General features: G+C 40.8%; 2 protein-coding genes across 3 annotated transcripts in view; one reads left to right on the forward strand and one right to left on the reverse strand.

The window, feature by feature from the left end:
- The window catches only part of alg2 (ALG2 alpha-1,3/1,6-mannosyltransferase), a 41,103-nt gene that overhangs the window by 14,237 nt on the left and 6,977 nt on the right, over positions 1 to 19,889 (forward strand). The window lies entirely within an intron of this gene.
- On the reverse strand, positions 15,219 to 19,874 carry sec61b (SEC61 translocon subunit beta). Its single transcript, XM_069696075.1, has 4 exons — positions 19,694 to 19,874; positions 18,909 to 19,006; positions 17,630 to 17,734; positions 15,219 to 16,880 (listed from the first exon to the last, which is right to left on the reverse strand). Exons 1-4 carry the CDS (start codon positions 19,694 to 19,696, stop codon positions 16,793 to 16,795), a joined length of 294 nt encoding a protein of 97 aa, XP_069552176.1. The 5' UTR covers positions 19,697 to 19,874; the 3' UTR covers positions 15,219 to 16,792.

Raw genomic sequence — 19,889 nt, forward strand, 5'->3', positions numbered from 1 at the left:
TTATTCATAGCATTACAAATACCCATCATGCCCTTCATGTGAGAACATTTAACATGTTTTGCACTCAAACTAAATAGTTTTTTCCTCAATAAGCGGTTTTCATATTCAGCCTTGATTATCTCCCTGCCTGCAGCTCACTGCAAATCACTGCTTTTTAGTCAGACCCTGCTTCTGTTTTCTGATTTGTTGTGTGTGTGTGTGTGTGTGTGTGTGTGTGTGTGTGTGTGTGTGTGTGTGTGTGTGTGTGTGTGTGTGTGTGTGTGTGTGTGTGTGTGTGTGTGTGTGTGTGTGTGTGTGTGTGTGTGTGTGTGTGTGTTTGTGGTTGTCAGAGAGAACAAAGAAGGTTTATAAAAACTGTGTAGAAGAGACCAAATAGATTACATTAGCCAAAAGGATATTCTTTATCTAGAGTGATTAGTGGAACGATAACCAGAACTGTAACAACTTTTGAAGTGTTGAAATTGAACAGAAAGTCTGTGTTCTTATCACACCATAATGTTAACTATATATTCAGCTTAAACTCATGATGATTTAAGTTAATATAGAATATTTTCAAACAGAAATTAAAATGAACAAACCACCAAACCCTCACTCCACTTAAGTGTGAGGGTTTGGTGGCTTGTTCATTCTGTTTTTTTTTCACTGTAAAGCTTGAAGTGTTGGAGAGTAGGCTGAACTGAACTGACCTCCTCTGACTGTAAAAGCCTCACATTCACTAATTATTCACTGAAATTAGGTTATTTGATTAATTTCAAATTTCCTGGGGATTTTTTCTTTTATCTAAATGGAATCCTCCCCTTCATATACACTGTACATGTGAGGTGTGATTAAAAAGTTCAAAGACTGCCCTATAACAAACCAAAAAACCCACCCGGTTTAAATTGTGCAGTCATTTCTCCCATAGTAGTTTTCCTGTGTGACGACACCTTTCCCTCTTCTCTTGCCACACTAGGAACACTTCCTGGAAGTTATTTTGTAGGCGCATCAAGCGTCATCTTTGATTCAGTTCAGGTTGTTTGTTCTGCATATTTTCCCTCAAACACCTCAGAACGTCACAGTTGAACTCAGTTCGGACAGTCTGACCCTGGAGGATGAATTCATGGTGTATATCCCCGCAAATGTTAAAGAAAACCACCAGCATGCTCTTTGTTTCGCTCCTGACCTGATGCGCCTTTTTCGGTATTGGACAGTGACATTCTGCCCTTCTTTGAACATTAAATGTCACTCAAAACACCTCGCCCAGCTCATTGCTTTATTGCTTTAGGCTTTCTGGAGCATTTCAAGGTAGATTTCCTAAGTTTGACACAAAGTTTGATGTGTGCTCACTACCCAAGCTTAAATGCGCATGTAGCAGTGGTCAGAAATAATGTGTGTACCTCAGGTTCTGATGCTGATAAAGCAACATAACTTCGACTACTTATGAAAGTTATAGCTTCCCCCGGCTTTGTGTGCATTACTGTGCTGTGCTCTGTTCATGCACAATAGGAATGGTCTCTGAAGTATTTCATTGCACCTCATACATGTCCATCTGTCTGAATCTTTGTAACGCAAAGCTCTGTGTGTTCAGTCATGTCTATCTTTGGTAAATCACCTTTTACATTTTGGCTTGCTTCATCAATTAAAAAACAAAACTAAAATATTACCTAAAGTATTTTCTGCAGGGTGTCTCCATCCCTGATCTTAACTGTTTTAGCTTTTACTCTACTTACATGGTGCATATTGCCAAATAAAGTTCTGTTTAATCAAATATCACAAACAGTTTTATACAAAATTCTTTTATGAACACTTCAACATAACTTGAGACAAGGTAGTATCACTTTAACTGATGAGTAGTGCCTGGTCTCTGGGCAATTAATGAAGCTGTTGTGTGCAGTCTACTGTGATCTCTGGCCCTGATAGGAATGAAGCGGTGACAGGGTAACAAGCTGTGTAATGCACAGAGGGTGTTGGTGGTTGGGTGTTGAATAGGGGACAAACAGCAAATTTTTGCCCTGGGGCCACCAAACAGGTTAATCTGGCCACGGTTTTGGCAACAACAGGTTTAATAGTTTTATCTTATGAATTGGCCTTAAGTGCGACAGGGAGTTCATTTTTGTGTGACCTGGTTCTCTCTGTTTCTTTCCCTGTGGGGCATGACAGTGAGCGGTGTTGCCAATCAGGAGCTGTTAAACCATAATACAGGTATGTGCTGCATGTGTGGGAGAGCTGTCGCGAGGCTGCTCTGAACCCTGCACTGGCGCTGTTTGTTGGGCCTGATGCTGCTCACCAGACGGCTGTGGACGCAGCCGCGGTGCCCATAGGCATCTGAGTGTGCAGGGGCTGTCGTATGTTGCTGCACTGGTGTGAGTTAGGTTGCGTGTTTACTCAACAGGGTGTTAACGTCAGTCAAGGAAATCAATGTTTATCCTCACACGTGTCAAGAGAGAAGCATGTGAGTGTGTGTACACCACTTTGCTTTGCCATCATCTCCTCACTGTCCCCAAACACACACAAACACACACACACACACACACATACAGAGACTAATGTGTCCTGACTCAGCCTTTATTGAGCCAGTGTTAGTGAGTATAGCCACCAGCTGGCCAGTATAACCATAGCACAACTCTATGGTAGTTTTCCATGTGTGTGTTGGAGGGCAGGAGGGGTGTGTAGTTGCTCAGTTGGGCTTTCCATTGTAATATCTATGGTGGGTGGTGTGAGAGCGTCACTACTGCTTCCTGTGCGCAATGCTACACACACACACACACACACACACACACACACACACACACACACACACACACACACACACACACACACACACACACACACACACACACACACACACACACACACACAGTCATACAGTCATACAGACACAAGATGATTTTAGTGACTACGCACAGCAATGTGGCGCACAGAATGAGAGAACAGCATCACAATGCATCCACTAATAACATGCTACAGTCCGGATTGTCCCCTCTCTGTCTCTCACCGAGTCCTTTGGGGGGAGCTTTGTGGCCACTTTCTCAGCTGTCCCTCGGGATTCTGCTCCAGCTGCAGCAGCTCCACACAGTCCCAAACCTCAACCTGACTTCCCGGACCATGGCTGCAGCGTGTGTGCTGACATCATTGTCCAGGCAGCCACGTACAGGAAGTTCAGACCACGGCATACGCACTACTGCAGAGACGTCACAGCAAAGACAACTGACACAGACGAACTGATGTATCTCTGTGAAGTTGTAGTTCCCAGGGCCGCTGAGTTGTAGTTCTCAGGGGTAAGGCATTATAGATACCAGTTGCTAGTAAACAGGACAAAAATAGATCTTATGAAAGGCATTTTATACTGGATTAGTCTGCTAAAATGTCTGCGCTTTAGTTTTAAACAGGACAAAGTGATGTGACTGGTAGACAACATGAACATGTCCTCTTGAATACATCTACTCATATCACTGGAGACATATTTTCACCTGTATTTCTTCTTCAAGCACATCATTTAGCACACACAGCTTGGGCGTATAAGGAAACGTCATGCGTATTTCACAACACAACATACAATAACAACTTTGATGCTGCACGAATAGGGGGTGAGGGGTGTAAATGTTTAACCTTACAACTTTTTTATTCAGTATCAACTGAAATGCATCGAGAAGAGTGTTGAAAAGTGTCACTTATTGATAGTTGGCATCAAATGCTTGGTCAGATGTTATTTTCTTGTTAGCTTATTTTTGCTTGGACCCAATAGCCGCACTGACTGAATGGGTAGACGAGTGTTAGAAGTTACAATATTGGTTGGCCAAATGCAGCTTGACTCAATTTTCAAAATACAAGCCTACATTTCAAATTAAGCATTTTTTTTTACATGTACAGCCATACATGAGCTTTTGACAGAGTCTTGTTTGATGTAGACCAGGAAATTAATAAATGTTTCAAAAAAAATCATAAATTTTAATTTGTAAGTAAAACGGGTTAGCTAATTAAGTAACTGCGAAATGCATGCACGGCTGTCTTGATGCGTGTCGTTAAAGATGACGTAACACTTGACAGTTATGTTCCGCGCAAACACGTCATTAACCCGCCTGTCTCCCAGTTACAGGTTAACAGCCTGTAAAACATTTTTTTTATTTGTAATTTTTGCAGATTTTTTAAATGAAATACACAACAAACATATAATTATCCCTGAAACAAAGGTAGTAAAATGTTTTTGATATCAAATTTTTTTTGATGCAAGAGCCCTTCACAGACAACATTTTAACATATCTCTCACTATAAACCCTTTCTATGGCAGACATGTTGACTTATCATTGTAAGGGAAACAGGTGCATTAATGATAGCTGCATTACATTTAGAGTAGGTCCTGCTTTGTGCATGTTAGTTCACTGTCATGGCTTACTGGGACACTTCATAAAACTGAGCTATCACTAATAGACCTGTGCTTTACCTGCGATGACAAGTTAAAATGTCTGCTGTGAAAAAGGTCTACAAGAAGGTCTGAGTGGTAATGTAGTCTGTTACTTTGTGTATAGAGATTCTGGTTGTTGTGCAGTAAAGCCTGCATATTTGATGGGCCGAGGAGGCATTAAGCAGCATGCATGGATAGTCCCTGTCAGTCTGGCTCTTGCACACCATGCAGTCATGTTTTCCACATGGAAGAATACAGATATATATATTTGTGAGTCTGTGTGGGCGGAGCTGTGGCATGTTGAGTGTGGGAGGATTTGTGGAAAGGGTAATCGAGATTGACTGTTTAATTCCTCGTTGCTCTTTTTTTACATCTGAGTAGAAGTTTTACTGAGTTGCTGATAAAAGATTAGAAAAGTTTATCGACCTTTTATTTACTTTTGGCCATTTTATTCTTTCTCATGAGTAGGTGTAAAATGTACAGACAATACAGCCTTACACAATTTTGATCATGAAATGTGAGACTTTATGATACAAAGTCCTACAAAGAACCAGTTTGCATATGCAACACTAAACTACACCTTGCACTTATGAAAAGCAATTATGATTCACAAGTTCAAATTTGTATTTGTTGCTCACCCAAGTAAACTACTGGGTGTTTATCATGTAGGGAATAATTAATGAATAGTCAAATGAATTATGGGACACGTAGCAAGTTCGCACTTCTTTGGTAGTTGTCAGACATCTGACACTCACACAGCGCTGCAACACCATATTCTATCCATCACCCCTCTTGCATTGATTCCCCTCTCTTTTCCACCTTTCTGCCTCTGGCTTCAGAGACCTGTCAGTCGAAGTGTCACAGGCACCGGTGTCTGCTCCGCTGTCTCTCACTGGCTGTCTTCCCTTGAGGTGAACACTCTCAGTTTTCATGTTCACAACCCTCACAACTCAAACTCAGCAGAAAAGAGAACGGTGAAGGGAAAATAATCTTCTGAGAAACACTGAAGAGGCACGACGGAGGGATGGAGGGAAAGAGCCGTAGGGGGGTAGGATGTCCTGTATCAGGCCTGGTTGAGTCTCAGCATTGATCTCATGAATAATAGAGCTTCAGTGGCTGCGTGATGATATTAGACGTGACATCCAGCGACAACCTGGATCTGCCACTCCTTTCAGCTATACACAACACAGGCACACACATCATTGCACATATCCATATGTAAATTAGTAAATCTGTGACTAACCCAGTCGAAATTATTTGGGAATACATTTAACGTAAAGTATCCAAAAGGTCATTGTTCAGCTCCGGAAACATGAAGTTCAATCGAAGTTATTTCTGTTTGGCTACAAATCACTGACTCACAACAGAGTCATCAATATGAAACACCCTCATCAAAGAATAACAAGTTGCCTGCTAAACAAGACAAGCTCCTGTGTTTTCTTGAATTTCTCAGCTTCTTAATAATACATAGAGAAACAGTTTAAGTCCTCATAGCTAAACACACACATATGCTTCCACCGTCATGTTTACTTATGTTTACTGCCTGTCCCCGCTCATCAGTCATTCACCGTGACAAATCTCTGAGAAGAATCTGCAAGTCTGCATTTTTTTTCCCCAGCAGATTGTATCTGTGGGTTTATTTTACCTGTTCTTTCTTTCATCCATTTATTCATGCAAGCAACTGGTGAGCATCAGGGGAAAGCATAAGCCCATAGCGAGTGAGGTGAAGGGGCGAGGATGCAGAAATCAGTGGTGAAGAATAACTTGATAAATTTACTCAAGTGTTTACTTAGGTAGCATTTTGACAGCCTTACGTCTATGAGTTGTTAGCAGTTCCCCTGAAGAAACACTGCCCCTCTAAACCTCTCATACACTTTCATTTAAATATCTCTGTGATGCTGAAAGATGTAAAATTACCCATTATTTCATGAAAAACCAACTAAATTATTCAAGAAAAGTCCCAAAGATAAATGCAAACTGGTGTGGCAAAGTTCTATTTCTTTTCTTTCCTTTCCCACTAACCAATTCATGACCTTTCATGTTAATCTTGTGACCCTTTGGATGGAGCCTGACCCTTAGGATGGGAACCACTGGAGCTGATTGTATATGAAGGGGTTAAAACTTGCTCCACCTTGACAACAGTAAGGTGTGACTAATGCATAATGCAACAGGAAAAATGTGTTGTTTATAATATCAGTCACATGGCCAGCTTTTCTGCATGAGTTGTGTTACTTGACGATAAAGTACGTAGTGCTACAGACTTGAGTAAGATTTGGAATCCAGGACTTTTTCTTGTATTGGAGTATTTTGCAGTGTTGTTTTGCAAAGCCACAAAAAAGGCAATGTGTTAAGAGAGGGCAGGTAAACATGGAAGAAGACGAAGCCTCTGTCTGAATTTTTTCTACCACACCATCCCTCTGCCAAAACACACACACCTCACTCTGAGGCTACCGAAGAATTATAACTGGAGGACTGGGCTGTTATTATGTCATTATCCTCTCTATCGCCTGAGGTTTCACATGTCTTTGCTCAAATGTCTGTAAGTCCCCCAAATACTTATCCTGATTTGCAATTAAGCATCGTAAGGAAACTCCCTGCTCAGACTTACAGCAGGTAGGCAGCGGAAAGAGAAACATAGATGAGATAATGATGACATAGGAGTATAGTACAACATGTGCTCTTTCAACGCAGAAGGGAACACTGAACCAATATGTAAATTATTGCACCTTGTAAGCAGTGAGAAAGGTTTATGCAATCCATGGAGTATAAGTTAGGGCAGTGTGTCAACACTGCAGCTGCTGCCTGCCGGGTCACAGCAAGACACTGGCTGAGAGGTTAAAGGAGTGCTGACATTTTCTGTCGGAGTATTATGAATAAATGTACAGTTTCAAAGGGCTTGCCACAACCGCATGGGGTAATCTGACTACAAGCCCACAGCAAAAGGCAAGAAACATTCGCTGAAGGACCTCTGATATGTAAAAGTACGCAAGCATAGCGGCTATAAAATCATAAGATTCATCTAAACACAAAGTTCTGTTGGCTGTGGCTTGTATTTAGGGCTAGTTATATTACAATATTCTTGACTAAATGCCTTGATATCCAAATTGTAATGAAATTGGAGGAATGTTTTTTTTAGAGCTTTCACAAAGTACATTGACAATGAGATTTTTGACAATATGAGAAATAAAATAATCATCAGTAATCTAGATATGAGGACCAAGAGGGTAAAGCCAAACATAGAACAGCTACAACAGTCTGGTAAGTTCAGAAAATTAGATCAGTTTACTGTAATACAGCCTTTAAAACTCTCTACCATATAAGCACTTCCTCTCCCTAATACACCTTCACCTGCCACAATGACGTGCACACGCTGGCTTTATACATGCAATAACCTGCCCTGACAGACCTGTTAAGAAGGAATGAATATGCCTTAGGAGCAACATGTAAATCCATCTTGCTGCAATACCCAAATCAAGCTGTCTGACAAGATCCGCTGAGGCTGTACAACATGTTAACATGTTTGTGATGTTTGATCAAAAAACAGACTATTATTTGCTTAACACATAATTTAATTCTGAAATGTGTAGGTGAGGAAAGATATGAAGTTTATAGACTCAGTAAGCCAGTGGTTCTCAGCTGATGGGTCGCCACCTTAAAGTGGATCTGCAGGCCATTTTGAGTGGGTTGCAGATGTGTCTGTGATAAAAAATGTTGAAGGAAAAGTAACACTTTTATTTGGAAGTGTACAGAACTCCTACTGCTGGGCTTTTATTTTTTTAAGGACATGTTTAAGCATGCACGCAGAGGTCTGCCAATGTTGACATGAAAGGATTGACCCAAAGTAAAGTTGTCACATCAGTAGTTAGCTGTCATTCAAGATAAGTCTGCCTTTTTAAGGCATGGTGTTTTACTGCACTATCATTTGTGAAATAAATTTGAATGGCTCAAAAAATTAGGGTCGCTACCATAGACTGTATATAAACGTGGACATAACTTCCGGGTCTGAAAGATGAGGCTGATGAGGAAGTGCCTTAAACTGCAATACCACAGAGTGCCGCTAGGGGTTGGGTCCAAAAAGCTTCCGGCTCCATAGACTACCATTGAACTTCACTTATGAAATATTAAGTCAATCATTTTTTCCAAGAGTCATTTTAGTGTTGTTAGCTAGTCAAAAAAAGTGGGTCCTGAGATCAGACCAGCTGAGAACCACTGCAGTAACCTGTTTACAGTTAAGACAAGACCACATACTTTGGCTTTTGACTAATTTACCTTAAAGTTGCACTAATTAATATTAATAATTATACAATTGATTAAAAACTATGGTGATGATGAACCGACAGAGAATTAGCAGCTCTCAGCAGGCAGCTGTTTTCAACAAGAAGCTAAATAAACTTAAGCTGGACCTGCCCAGCATGGCAGAGTAGTGAATGTTGACTAGCTGGTGCACCTAATGATGCATTTAGCAGCTAAAGAGCCAGCCTCAAGAGTTGGTAAAGACCAAAAAAAGCTAATAGAGAATGAATATATTAGACTTACGTTCATTAAGTGAATACAAACACAACCCTAAGCCGGATGTGCAACTGACAGACGTTTTGTAATGTTTTGCCCCTAGGTGTCACTAGTTATGGCAGGTTTAAATCAGGAGGAAACTGACAATTGTTCATTTTACAAATTGTTAGGAAAGCATTTAGCTAAATGGTGAGCACCACCAGCTGAGCAGCCAAGATAGATGATGTTAAATGATTCATAGTTTAATGCAGCAGTCAGCAATGAGTGATGTTATTCATTACTTTATATGAAAGTGTGATGTTCCATGTTTGTCCACCGGACATGTGATTGAAGGCTGCCCTCAGTGTATGTGACGGCCTCCTTCATTCATCAGCACCGCAAAGCTCATGAAATTGTAAACCAAAAACAATGCCACCCCAGCCTGTAGTCTGTAAGCCTGTTGGTGTGATCAGAGCGAGAGAGAGGAGCAGATATCCTGAAACCAGCATTCATTACTGAAGCATAATAAAATAATCGCCATATACCACACCTAATCCCTGCATAATATCTACAAAACTACAAAACTACACACACACACACACACACACACACACACACACACACACACACACACACACACACACACACACACACACACACACACACACACACACACACACACACGAGTATGGCATAATTTGGACTCTTTTTGCTGCAATGTGGACTTTGATGTGCAATAATATTTGATCCAAACAAAAGCAAGAAAGCCCAGCATTGTTTTTTCGTCTCCAACACGAAGAAATGTAACAAAATATTGCAAGTATTTGCAGAGAAGTATGTCATAAAATAAACCCCAAGCATGCTCAGAATATCTCTCAGACTACATTAGTACAAATTGTAACGAGGAACACAGTTATGTAAGAGCCAAGTGATCCCCAGATTCACTGTACAAAACCCCATGTCCCCCCTTCTGCCTCACTTCTCCATCTGTCCCCTCTGTCGGTGCCCTGGAGCGCTGCACAAGGAGTGGAAAATACAGTCACCTAAAAATACACTGCACATAAGCAACACTCTTACAACCACACACCTTTGCACACACAGGCCAAGTGTCTTTAATATTGGACAGCACAAGGCTGACACCTGAGACACTCTGAGTAGCGGTTTGCCCCCTTCACCCCACCTCCTCCCTAAATTAGTCCAGCCTTGGCCAGTGTGTCCTGAAGGGTACAGTCTGATCCACTCTGCTGCAGGCTGGCAGTGGGTGGTGGTGGTTGGGGGAGAGGGGGGTGATTGTGGGGTACACATGTTTATGACATCACAGCCCAGTTGGCTCTGCATGCCAGCGGCAGTCACACGGGGCATCACCAGGCCTGACGTGGCCTCGGGGGGGGAGTGTGTGAAAAGGTTGCAACAGACCAATGTGTGCTGGGATTCTCCTCGTAGCACCCACTCCTACCCTCTTCATACACACACTACGACACATACACACACAAAATATTCACTCAGGTTTGACGTTTAAACTATAGTTTTCCTTATAATGCGCAATGTGTGATCGATTTTTATTGCCATTGTTTGTGGGTAATTGTTTGTTAGTACTACAATGGACGTCACCCTATACTTGCTGTCTTCTCATCAGACATTGTGTTTGGTTTCCTCTCCTGCTCCTTTAAAGTGTTATTCAGCTCTCATCTCTGTTTTTAGTTGAGCGTCCACATTGTTCCATCCTGTTAAACTCTTGGCATGTAGCTCAACAGACCTGTTAAATTTCTTTTGGTTTTCTCCCACCATCGACTTTTTCCACTTGTTTCCATCTTCCTTTCATTCATCTTTCTCTTTTTTTCTTTAACCCCTTGTTTCAGATTTTTGGGGGATTTTGGATTGGAGTTACAGTATATTAATAGAGATGTCAATTATTTTCACTATTTGACTTGTCTTTCTATTTTTAACTTCTTGTCTAATTGTTTTTCATTTCATTCCTTCCAGTCGCTTATGTTCTCAATATTCTGATATGTGCTTTCAGTTCTTTGGGAATCTGTCCTTGTTTAACTGAATGCATCCTAAACTGGATCATGTTCATTTATTGCATTACAATTCCTTTTTGTGTCACAGTTTTAATGGGCTTTTTGTTCTAGATGATCAGAATATAAAACATTTAAGTGCAGACTTCTTTTAACAAAAAAAAAATCAAGGGGGCTTTTAGGTTTAAAGCAGTCTTCATGTTTTTGTGCTATCTGCAATAGACATCACTCACAAAACAGCCAAAATATATAATCACACATATGTGTACATGGTGACTGAGGATCTGACAACAATAGGACAGCTGAATGAAAATACAGACTTGGCATCTGTCTGGTGATATGACAATAGTTTGCCAAACACAGCTTATAAAAACATTTGAATAAACTAAAGGGTTGCCACATAATGGGGTCATTACTTTTTTATTTAAAAACAGAAGCAATTTTTTATTTGGGCAAAAGAAGAAACAAAGAGATGCTGTGGTGCCCAGTAATGACTTGTGAATAATATCTGAAAGTAAGTCATCTATTTGGATTACTTTAAGTAGCTGAACTGGTTGTGAATGGTGCAGATAATGGCCTTGGTTTAGACGTACATTTATCTATAACTTCTAATTCTTGATAATTTAATCTTTGAGAGTTTGTACAGTATGAATACTGTAGATGAACTACAAAAATGGTTTAGATAATATCACCAAAGACCTGTGTCCATCATCACACATAATCACAATACTAAAACAAATTCCAACTTTTTTTTAGAGCTATAGTTGTTACCTATTACATATCTCCAGAGGTATACAATACAGTACGTCACAATTAATTAAATGTAATATAAACAATCGCGTGTGTGTGGCATGCACACGTTCACAAATTCCATTCTCCATGTCTCACCTCTCAGACCCTCCTGACACACATCCACTAACAGTGACCATGTGACCTGGATAGCAGAATATAGAATCAGATTATTTTACAGTGAACAAGCTCTCACCTCTCAGATCAGACTGTGCTACTGGTCAGTGGCAATTAACCAGCTGGCTGTTACTCAAATGACTAATCACTATGTGGTCACCGGATCACAGCCACTGGGTACATTTGCTGGGTACATTTATTTAAATACTGTGCACTGGCAGTGGTGCAAGTAATGTTAGTCTGTATGAAGTGTTGACAGAACATAGCAGCAAAACAGTAGTATAACAAATACAATATTACATTTGCACAAATTAGCTATGTAGAAGTAATCTAACAATACAATTTTGAAAATGCACTAGTTCTTAAGAATAGGCATTATGTAAGAGCTCTTGCAAGTAAAATTTGTGTTTGCACCATTTTTAATGACATTGCATAATTGCATCATAGAAATATGTTGCAGTATCCAGTATATATATATATATATATTATTAGTATACAGGATATAAAGAGGTCAGTTTTAGCACCGCCTGGACCACCATATCATTTAAATGTGTCTTCCACATTAACAGTGATATAAGCAGTTGGGCTGGCTCCAGGAGGTGAAGGGGGTTGTCACCTCTTCGCAGGGTTCGCCATTTGATCCCCAAACTGTTCCCAGTGGTCAGGTGGCATCAGTGTGTGTCTGTGAATGTGAGAGGTGTATTTTAAGGCACTCTGTATAATGCAGCCAATATTAAAGGGATCACTTTCTAGAACATGTGCATTATCATTTGTAACTAAATCAGATTTTTTTTTTCTGTTGTAAGTATATATTTTAAATATATATGAATTTTTGCTGGATTATTTTTCTTGTTTTATTAGCAAACATTTTCATGGTAAAGGCCTGAATACCTATTCCACTACTGCCAATGCTTTTATACGACACTGTGTTTGCTGACAGGCCTGAGTACAGCTTCCCTGCCATTTCACAGTGCAGATCCTGTCACAGGTGTCCCAGCATCCCCTCTGCCAGCCCTCAGTTTTAGGGACATCCCTCAGGATTCACTTGGTCATTGAGCGTGGATCAATTCTACCCACTGCTCCATTCATTCCACGCTTTACCAGCCATGTGATCCGCTCAAGAAAAACCAACACACACGTGTTTGACATATGTGCATGCAACACCGGGTGTCTGCACTCATCTGAGGAAGGAATATTGTAAAGGAAAGATACGTTTCAAATCACAAGCCCTATGTTGCACCTGATTTCCTGAAAGCTGTGTTTATCTGCAGGGTGGGACATCTCAAGACATGAATGTGACGGATGGGTGAGAGACTGACACAACCTGACTTAAAGAGTGTTTTGTACCTCCATGTTAAACCACAGAGCAGCCTGTGTCATGTACAGAAAGAACATGTGACCTATTTACAGGTCTCCTCAAATGTGCATGCATGTGTGTTGATGTGCATGCTTTCCTCTCTCTATGTAAGGGACCATCCCTTGTAAAAGCGTGTGGTTTCCTCACAGGAAATGGGTTTCTGGTGAAAAAGACAGAGAGAGGAAGCGCTCTGCAGAAAGTTTCTTTTCTTTTCTCTCTGTCCCCACATCTCTCACTCCTCTCTTTCTTTCCACAAGACGAACGCCATCTCACATGTGCATGTTCGGGATGATTTATGTCGACTGCAGAGACATAGACGTCGCTTGTAATTTAACATGCACGCTCATGCATGATTACATTTTCTAATTGATCTCTTTTGATGCAGTTCTGATGTAGTGGAAATAAATATGTATCCAGACAGTTTCTATCTAATAATCTCATCTGCAGAGGTAATAAATAACTCACTTATGAATTACAGTTAGACAAAGACAAGCAGTGTTCCTTTACAAAGTTTTTGGAGACTAAATTGACTTGATAATCCTAAAAGAATGCATAAAATAGTTGTCTGCTCTTCTAAATGTCTGTTTTTTGGGCTTTTAAAAAAAAAAAACTGAATATGTCTATAGACCTTTTAATTTCATGTTGTGCACATCACTATGAATATGAGCCACATTTTCTCTATCATTGTCTGGGAATAATATGTTTAATTGAGTGATTTTTCTAATTTTACTGAAGGAAATTCTGCACCTATTTCAGTGAAGTGCTGCTAAGAAGCAATAGAAAATCTGCAGACGGATTCAGGCATTCATTTCAATTTGTAATGACTGATATTTCAGTAAATATCTGTCATCAGTCACCTTATACTTACTAGGACAGGCGTTTTGTAGCAGAAAACACTTGTCTTTTCGTAGCATCTGAAGACAAGACGGACATAGAGATATAGTCCCTAGACATGACAAAGGGAAGCCTGATAGCAGGATACCATACATAACAAACTACAACCAAGCTATAGAGATGCAGGGCAAAAAAAAAAAGAAGATAATTTTAGTGCTCACATACTGGATGATTTAAGAGCATTAATGATTTGTCTGTTTGTCTAACACATAAAGGCTGAGCTCTTTAGTTGCAACAATAAGACGTTTTTATTTTTATTTCTTTAAATATCTGCCTCCTTTTTACCCCAGAGTGAATCACGGAGTTGACTTGTACAGACAGTGTCAAGAGGAGTTTGGAACTACAGGTTGCCGCAGTGTGGAGGGTCACAGCGCTGCACATGCTGCCTGGGCCTGTTTCACTCCTGAACACTGAAGGACAGCTTTGCCATGGCTCCTTCATATTTAATTGTAATGTTGAATTATTCTGGCTCAGTGCCGTGTTGTGCCACCGTGAATTGGGCCTTGGAGTTTGTGAGCGTATCCCCGTGTTTATGTGTCTGTGTGTAACAGGACGAGAGGGATGTGACAGAAGCGCCCGAGTTTGCCACGAACGCTGGACGCCTTTTGGAAAAGCAGAGCCATAGCAACAGAATGAATTAATGAACAGGACATGAACACTGTGTTTACCACAAGGCACGCACAGCACGCACACACACGCACACACGCACGCACGCACGCACACACACACACACACACACACACACACACACACACACACACACACACACACACACACACACATCTGTACGAGCCATGCCAGCTGGTGGTTTCATATTCAACACAGATAACCTGGTGATGCAGGTTGGGACAGAACTACTTCTACAGCTCCAAAACATCCAGTCAGTAGCAGTCATTACATCAATGAAAAAAAAAAAGAAAAAGAAATCTTGTGAAGGGTCAAGACAGCTTAAATCAACGAGGCCAAATCAAAGAAGCTGTCTTTGATCACTTATTTTTCTTCCACTCATCTCAGTGACGTCCATATTAAAATAATTGACTCATCCTGACAAAGTTTGCGTGTGAAGCACTCGATAATCAAACAGAGGGAATGATCATGTTCAGCCTGATCGAAGACACACATGCCCCGATATAGTGTTAAAATGATTTTATTAGGTAAAAAAGAAAAATCTCTCTCGGAGGATGTTTATGTACGTCCCTGAGTAAGAACAGCTTCATCCGTCGGTGTCCGCTGACCCACAGTTACTCAGAAAATAGTCTGCAGCGCCCCCTTCAGGAGTAGAAGGGAAAAACATCGGCACAAAATTCAGATGGAGTTTTAAGTGATCACATAGGAAAACCTAAATATACACAATTATCAAAGTATCTGTTTGATTTGACATCAACAGAAGGTTCAAGAAGAGTTTTTAGTATATAAAAAAAGTCAAAATATTGCCCACTTTTCTTTCAGCTTTGTTCTCAAAGTCTAGTCACAGTGAGGAAGAAATATGGAAAGGTAACAGTTAGTACGTTTGTGCCATTCAGTATCTAGCTTATTACTTAAAAACAACACGATTATTGGTGTCTTCCTTGTTGTTAGTCTTCTGGTATTTCTCTGACACAATGGAGACTTTTTACTTTTGCCTGCAACTCAGTAAAAAAAGCAAGTGCGAGAGGTGATAAACACTACAACAGTCCGTGTTGGAGACTGTTGCCTCTGAACTTATGTAGACTTATGTAAACTGAAAAATGACCTTTTATCCAGTCAACTTCAATTTAAAGCAGTTGGTATACATCTGTATTCAAGTCTAGGCTTTTCTCCTCATGTAGTTCAGATGCTGCAAGTATGTGCTGTGTAATCTTGTCAAGACCAAAACCGAGAGCCATATGACCACATAATTGGATAGTTAAGGTTGCATATAGAATGATTATTAATGTAATTTTAGGCAAACAAGACTATTGAGTTTTAACCAAAACTTAAAACAATTAAATAGTCATTTGTTTAAGCATTAAGTGAACTGTCAATCACACTGAAACGCAACACTTGACATTTTAATTTCTATAATTTTTGTTAAAACAAACATTTGTGAATGCTTTTTGGAAAGATGTACGGCTTTCAATCGTCTGGTCATGGATGCAAAAGGTTAAAAGTATAGTCACTTGTCACTGGAAATACATTTCAGAATATTTTTCTTCTTTCAACACACAAACGGCTCGTTCAACTTCAAATGACTTGGAAAAACAAAAACAAGATTAATTTAGCAAAACAAAGTAAGGTTAAATACAAATAAAAAAACACATTGATTTTTTTTTTTACTTTTTTTATTGTACAATATTACAATTACTTTTTGTACAAATGCTGTTAACAAAAAAAATTCAATTAGGGCTACGAGGAAAAATGTTTGCTGGGGGGTCTGAAAACAACAATGTCTTTGGGCACCGCACTGAATCTTCATGCGGCAGTTGAGGGAACATGCTGCTGCCGCTTGGAGGGACAGGCACACACACAGACGTCACATCTGAGGTGGGTCAGCATGTCCTCCTCCCATTCACCCCCATCAAATGTAAAAATACAGAGAGATGAGAGGATGCAACAAGGTGGTTACCAAAAGTCAGATGAAGATCATGTCCTGAAAATGGTCACAAAAATCCAATTTGTGTGTTGTAGTGAGAGTGGAGAAGGGAACTGGGAGCGTTAAGGTTGTTGTTTGGTCCAGGTCCAAAGAGTTAAGAAGCCGAGGTGCAGAGTCAGAGGTCACGAGGTGGGATTTTACGAGCGGGTGTACTTCCCCCAGATGTGAAGCATGAAGACCGAAGCAATGAACAGCAGACTCATCACCAGCACTGGCACTGGGCCACTGTCACAACAATGAGACACTGATTAATACCCAGATTACAACACAAAATCTCATCATTTGCTGTAACCCCAAACAGAGCAAGAGTCTTCGCGGAGAGGCTGATTTTATTGATGAGCTTTGGAAACAAGGAGGGGCTCTCATCTCTGAAGGAGGCTCTGAGTGGGGGGGTGGGGTGGAGGAGCGCATCGCTAAGTAGCAGCATTGCCATGCCAACCATCTCCTCCGTGGACCCCTCCTCGCCCTGTCAGAAGGCTGTAATTGAGTTGACCTTTCAGAGAGGATCCTTTAATGAAGCTTTGAGGCCGGCGTCTAACGCAGGAACAAACCCGCACTCGATATACAGCACTGTACGGCGAGTCTGCCCTCCTTCGACTGCTGGAGAGACGCACTCGATAACCACCACAGCACCATTGATCAACCATGACCGGCTATGGCCAGGAGACAGGACGCCTTCTCTAATATCAGAGGCGAGGATGTAGTTGAATATAAGTTTGAGGTTGACAGTTTTTCCTAACACTCATAATTATGTGTGTGTATATAGACACACACTTTAATCAGGGTGATTTACAGCTCATACATGTGGTCACGTCCGCCTAATTTCTGACCATTAAACACCCCAAGTATCGGAAATACTGAGGATTAGTGTATTTGTAAGTGGCCACAAGTTAAAATGTCAAACTTTTTCTTTTCTTTTTTCTTTTTTTTTGCCGAGTGTGTAGATACAACTGCTTTATAGGATCTGTACTTACACTTTGAGCCCTGGTGAGTCTTCAGTGTAGAAGCGCCACATGCCACCAGTGCCTGCCGATCCTGTGGTCCTGCCACCGCTGCGTGTACCGCTGCTGGTAGCTTTCCTGTGGAACACACGCATAAAACAAACCGTTAAATATCAACCATTGAAATGCCTCCTTCGTAAATTATAACAAGCTTGCTTTATAGAGCAATTGTCAACATGTTGCAAAACCAAAATTTCATCAGAATTTCACAAAATGTACATGATAAACTTTGCCAACTTAAAACTATCTTGTGCTGATTCAATTTGAGCCGTTGGTAAGAAAAAAAAGAAAAAAAAACAGTAACACAAGATACTCAAGAGTGCAATTCCAACTACAGTAGCTGGTGATAAAAGAGCAGATTGATTCATGGCTGCTGCACTCATGTGCTGAAATTAAATAGAGGTTAATGAGGTAATGAAGAGGGGGGTAGTAGTGGGTAATAATGAGAGAGAGGAAACAGTGAGCCTCTGATTACACACTGATTAAACTCACAGCACAACATCTATCTGCTCTAATCTAGTGAGGGTGCACAAAAACTAGAGGGGAGGGCTATCTGAAAAATCATCAATCACTCCTCACAGTTTGATGACAAGAGCAGGCAAGGTCAACACTGAGAGTATTTGGAAAGTTCTAATTGGGAGTGCGCATGAGCTAAGCTTTAACCCTCCTGTTGTCCTCGGGTCAAAATGACCCGCAGCTGTGTTCAACCAAGTTCTATTTTATTTCTATATTTATTTATTTTTGGGGGGGATAATTGGTCATCATTCCTTAAAGAAACCCTCACAGCCTCCTTATCACCAACGATCCCAAAAAAATATGAAAATAAAATAGAACTTGGTTGAACACAGCCGCGGGTCATTTTGACCCGAGGACAACTGGGGGGTTAATGTTTGATGTAAATTTCTAAATGTTTAAAAGCTACTTCTCCATAGTAGTGTCTCATAAACAAATTGAGTGACAAAGACATTAAGATAATTAGTAAGGTGCTGGGTCATTGCACATTATCCTACAAAGGATATTCCCTCGTTTGATGTATTAATGATGGAGGAAGAGCGCTCTGTCTAACACCTGCGCTGAACTGGACAGAGGTTTGAATGATGCGTCATACGGACTCCTCATCAGGAGACCCTTCACGGCCTTTTATCTGTCCTTCGTCTCACTGTAGTCCTTATTTATTACTGTGTCCGTCAGCTTTGGGGGGGAGAGCCCGTTTGACAAGTACAAGTTTAGTGGTCTGTTAATGAGTGTGTACCTCTGTCTGACTGTTGAGCCTGCTGCCCGGGGGGCCACTGTCTTGCTGGGGGAACGGCTAGACGCCCCAACGTTGGTGGCACTTGCTGCTGGTCCAGGCTAGAAGAAAAACGGTTTTATGACATATAAACAGGATTCAACGTCACTACTTCTTTCTTACAGCCCATCACATCGCTGTCACTTCCTCACACACAAATCACAACTACGGTCAACCTATAACATAACATATAACATAACAATGTTGTCTGTGTTTCTTGGTTGTTTGTATATAATATGTATAGATATATACTGTACATTTTATATTTAATATTTTTTTACTGCTATTTTATTGCTTTTTATTATTATTATCTTATTGCTTCCTGTATGCTGCTGTAGCGGAAAAAAAAAGTTCCCCTTGGGGATTAATAAAGTAACTACCTAAACCTAACATTTAGATAAGGAGATCTAACAATGAAAAACAAGCTTACATTTATTTAACTGTGAACTGTGCAGCGTGTTTATGTCACGGACTGATGGCGAAGGCCTTCACCGAGAGTGTCTGCGGGGTAACCTTTCACATCTGGTGGCAAGGCTTCCCCTAACGTGTTCACGTATACGTACATAATTAATCAAATCGGAGACGGGCCGACTTAAAATTTGAAATGCGGGACTGTTTGAATGGCAACATACAGCCACGTCCACAGATGATGAGCGAACAGATGGCGAAAGGTGAGCTCGGGACGAAATGAGTGCCACGGAGCTGCTTCAGCGGCAGTAACAGTTTCAGATGGGAGCTGAGGATCTTACCATTTTGTTGTGTTTGTCCCGATGCGAGATGAAAACCTGAGCCCCTCTTCGAGATGATGTCCACGTCCAATAAAGAGCAGACAGTCGATGTGTGAATTGGTCAAAACTTGAGAAGAGAGCCCGCAAAGCTGACGCCAGTCTAAAAAGGACACGACTGCAGACCACAAGACCAGTGGAGGCGACCGACTACAAGCCT

This window comes from Brachyistius frenatus, unplaced genomic scaffold, assembly GCF_029030835.1.
Source record: "Brachyistius frenatus isolate BFR_SWC_R1_liver_20210118 unplaced genomic scaffold, ASM2903083v1 Contig_20, whole genome shotgun sequence".
In the NCBI taxonomy this organism is placed as follows: Eukaryota; Metazoa; Chordata; class Actinopteri; family Embiotocidae; genus Brachyistius; species Brachyistius frenatus.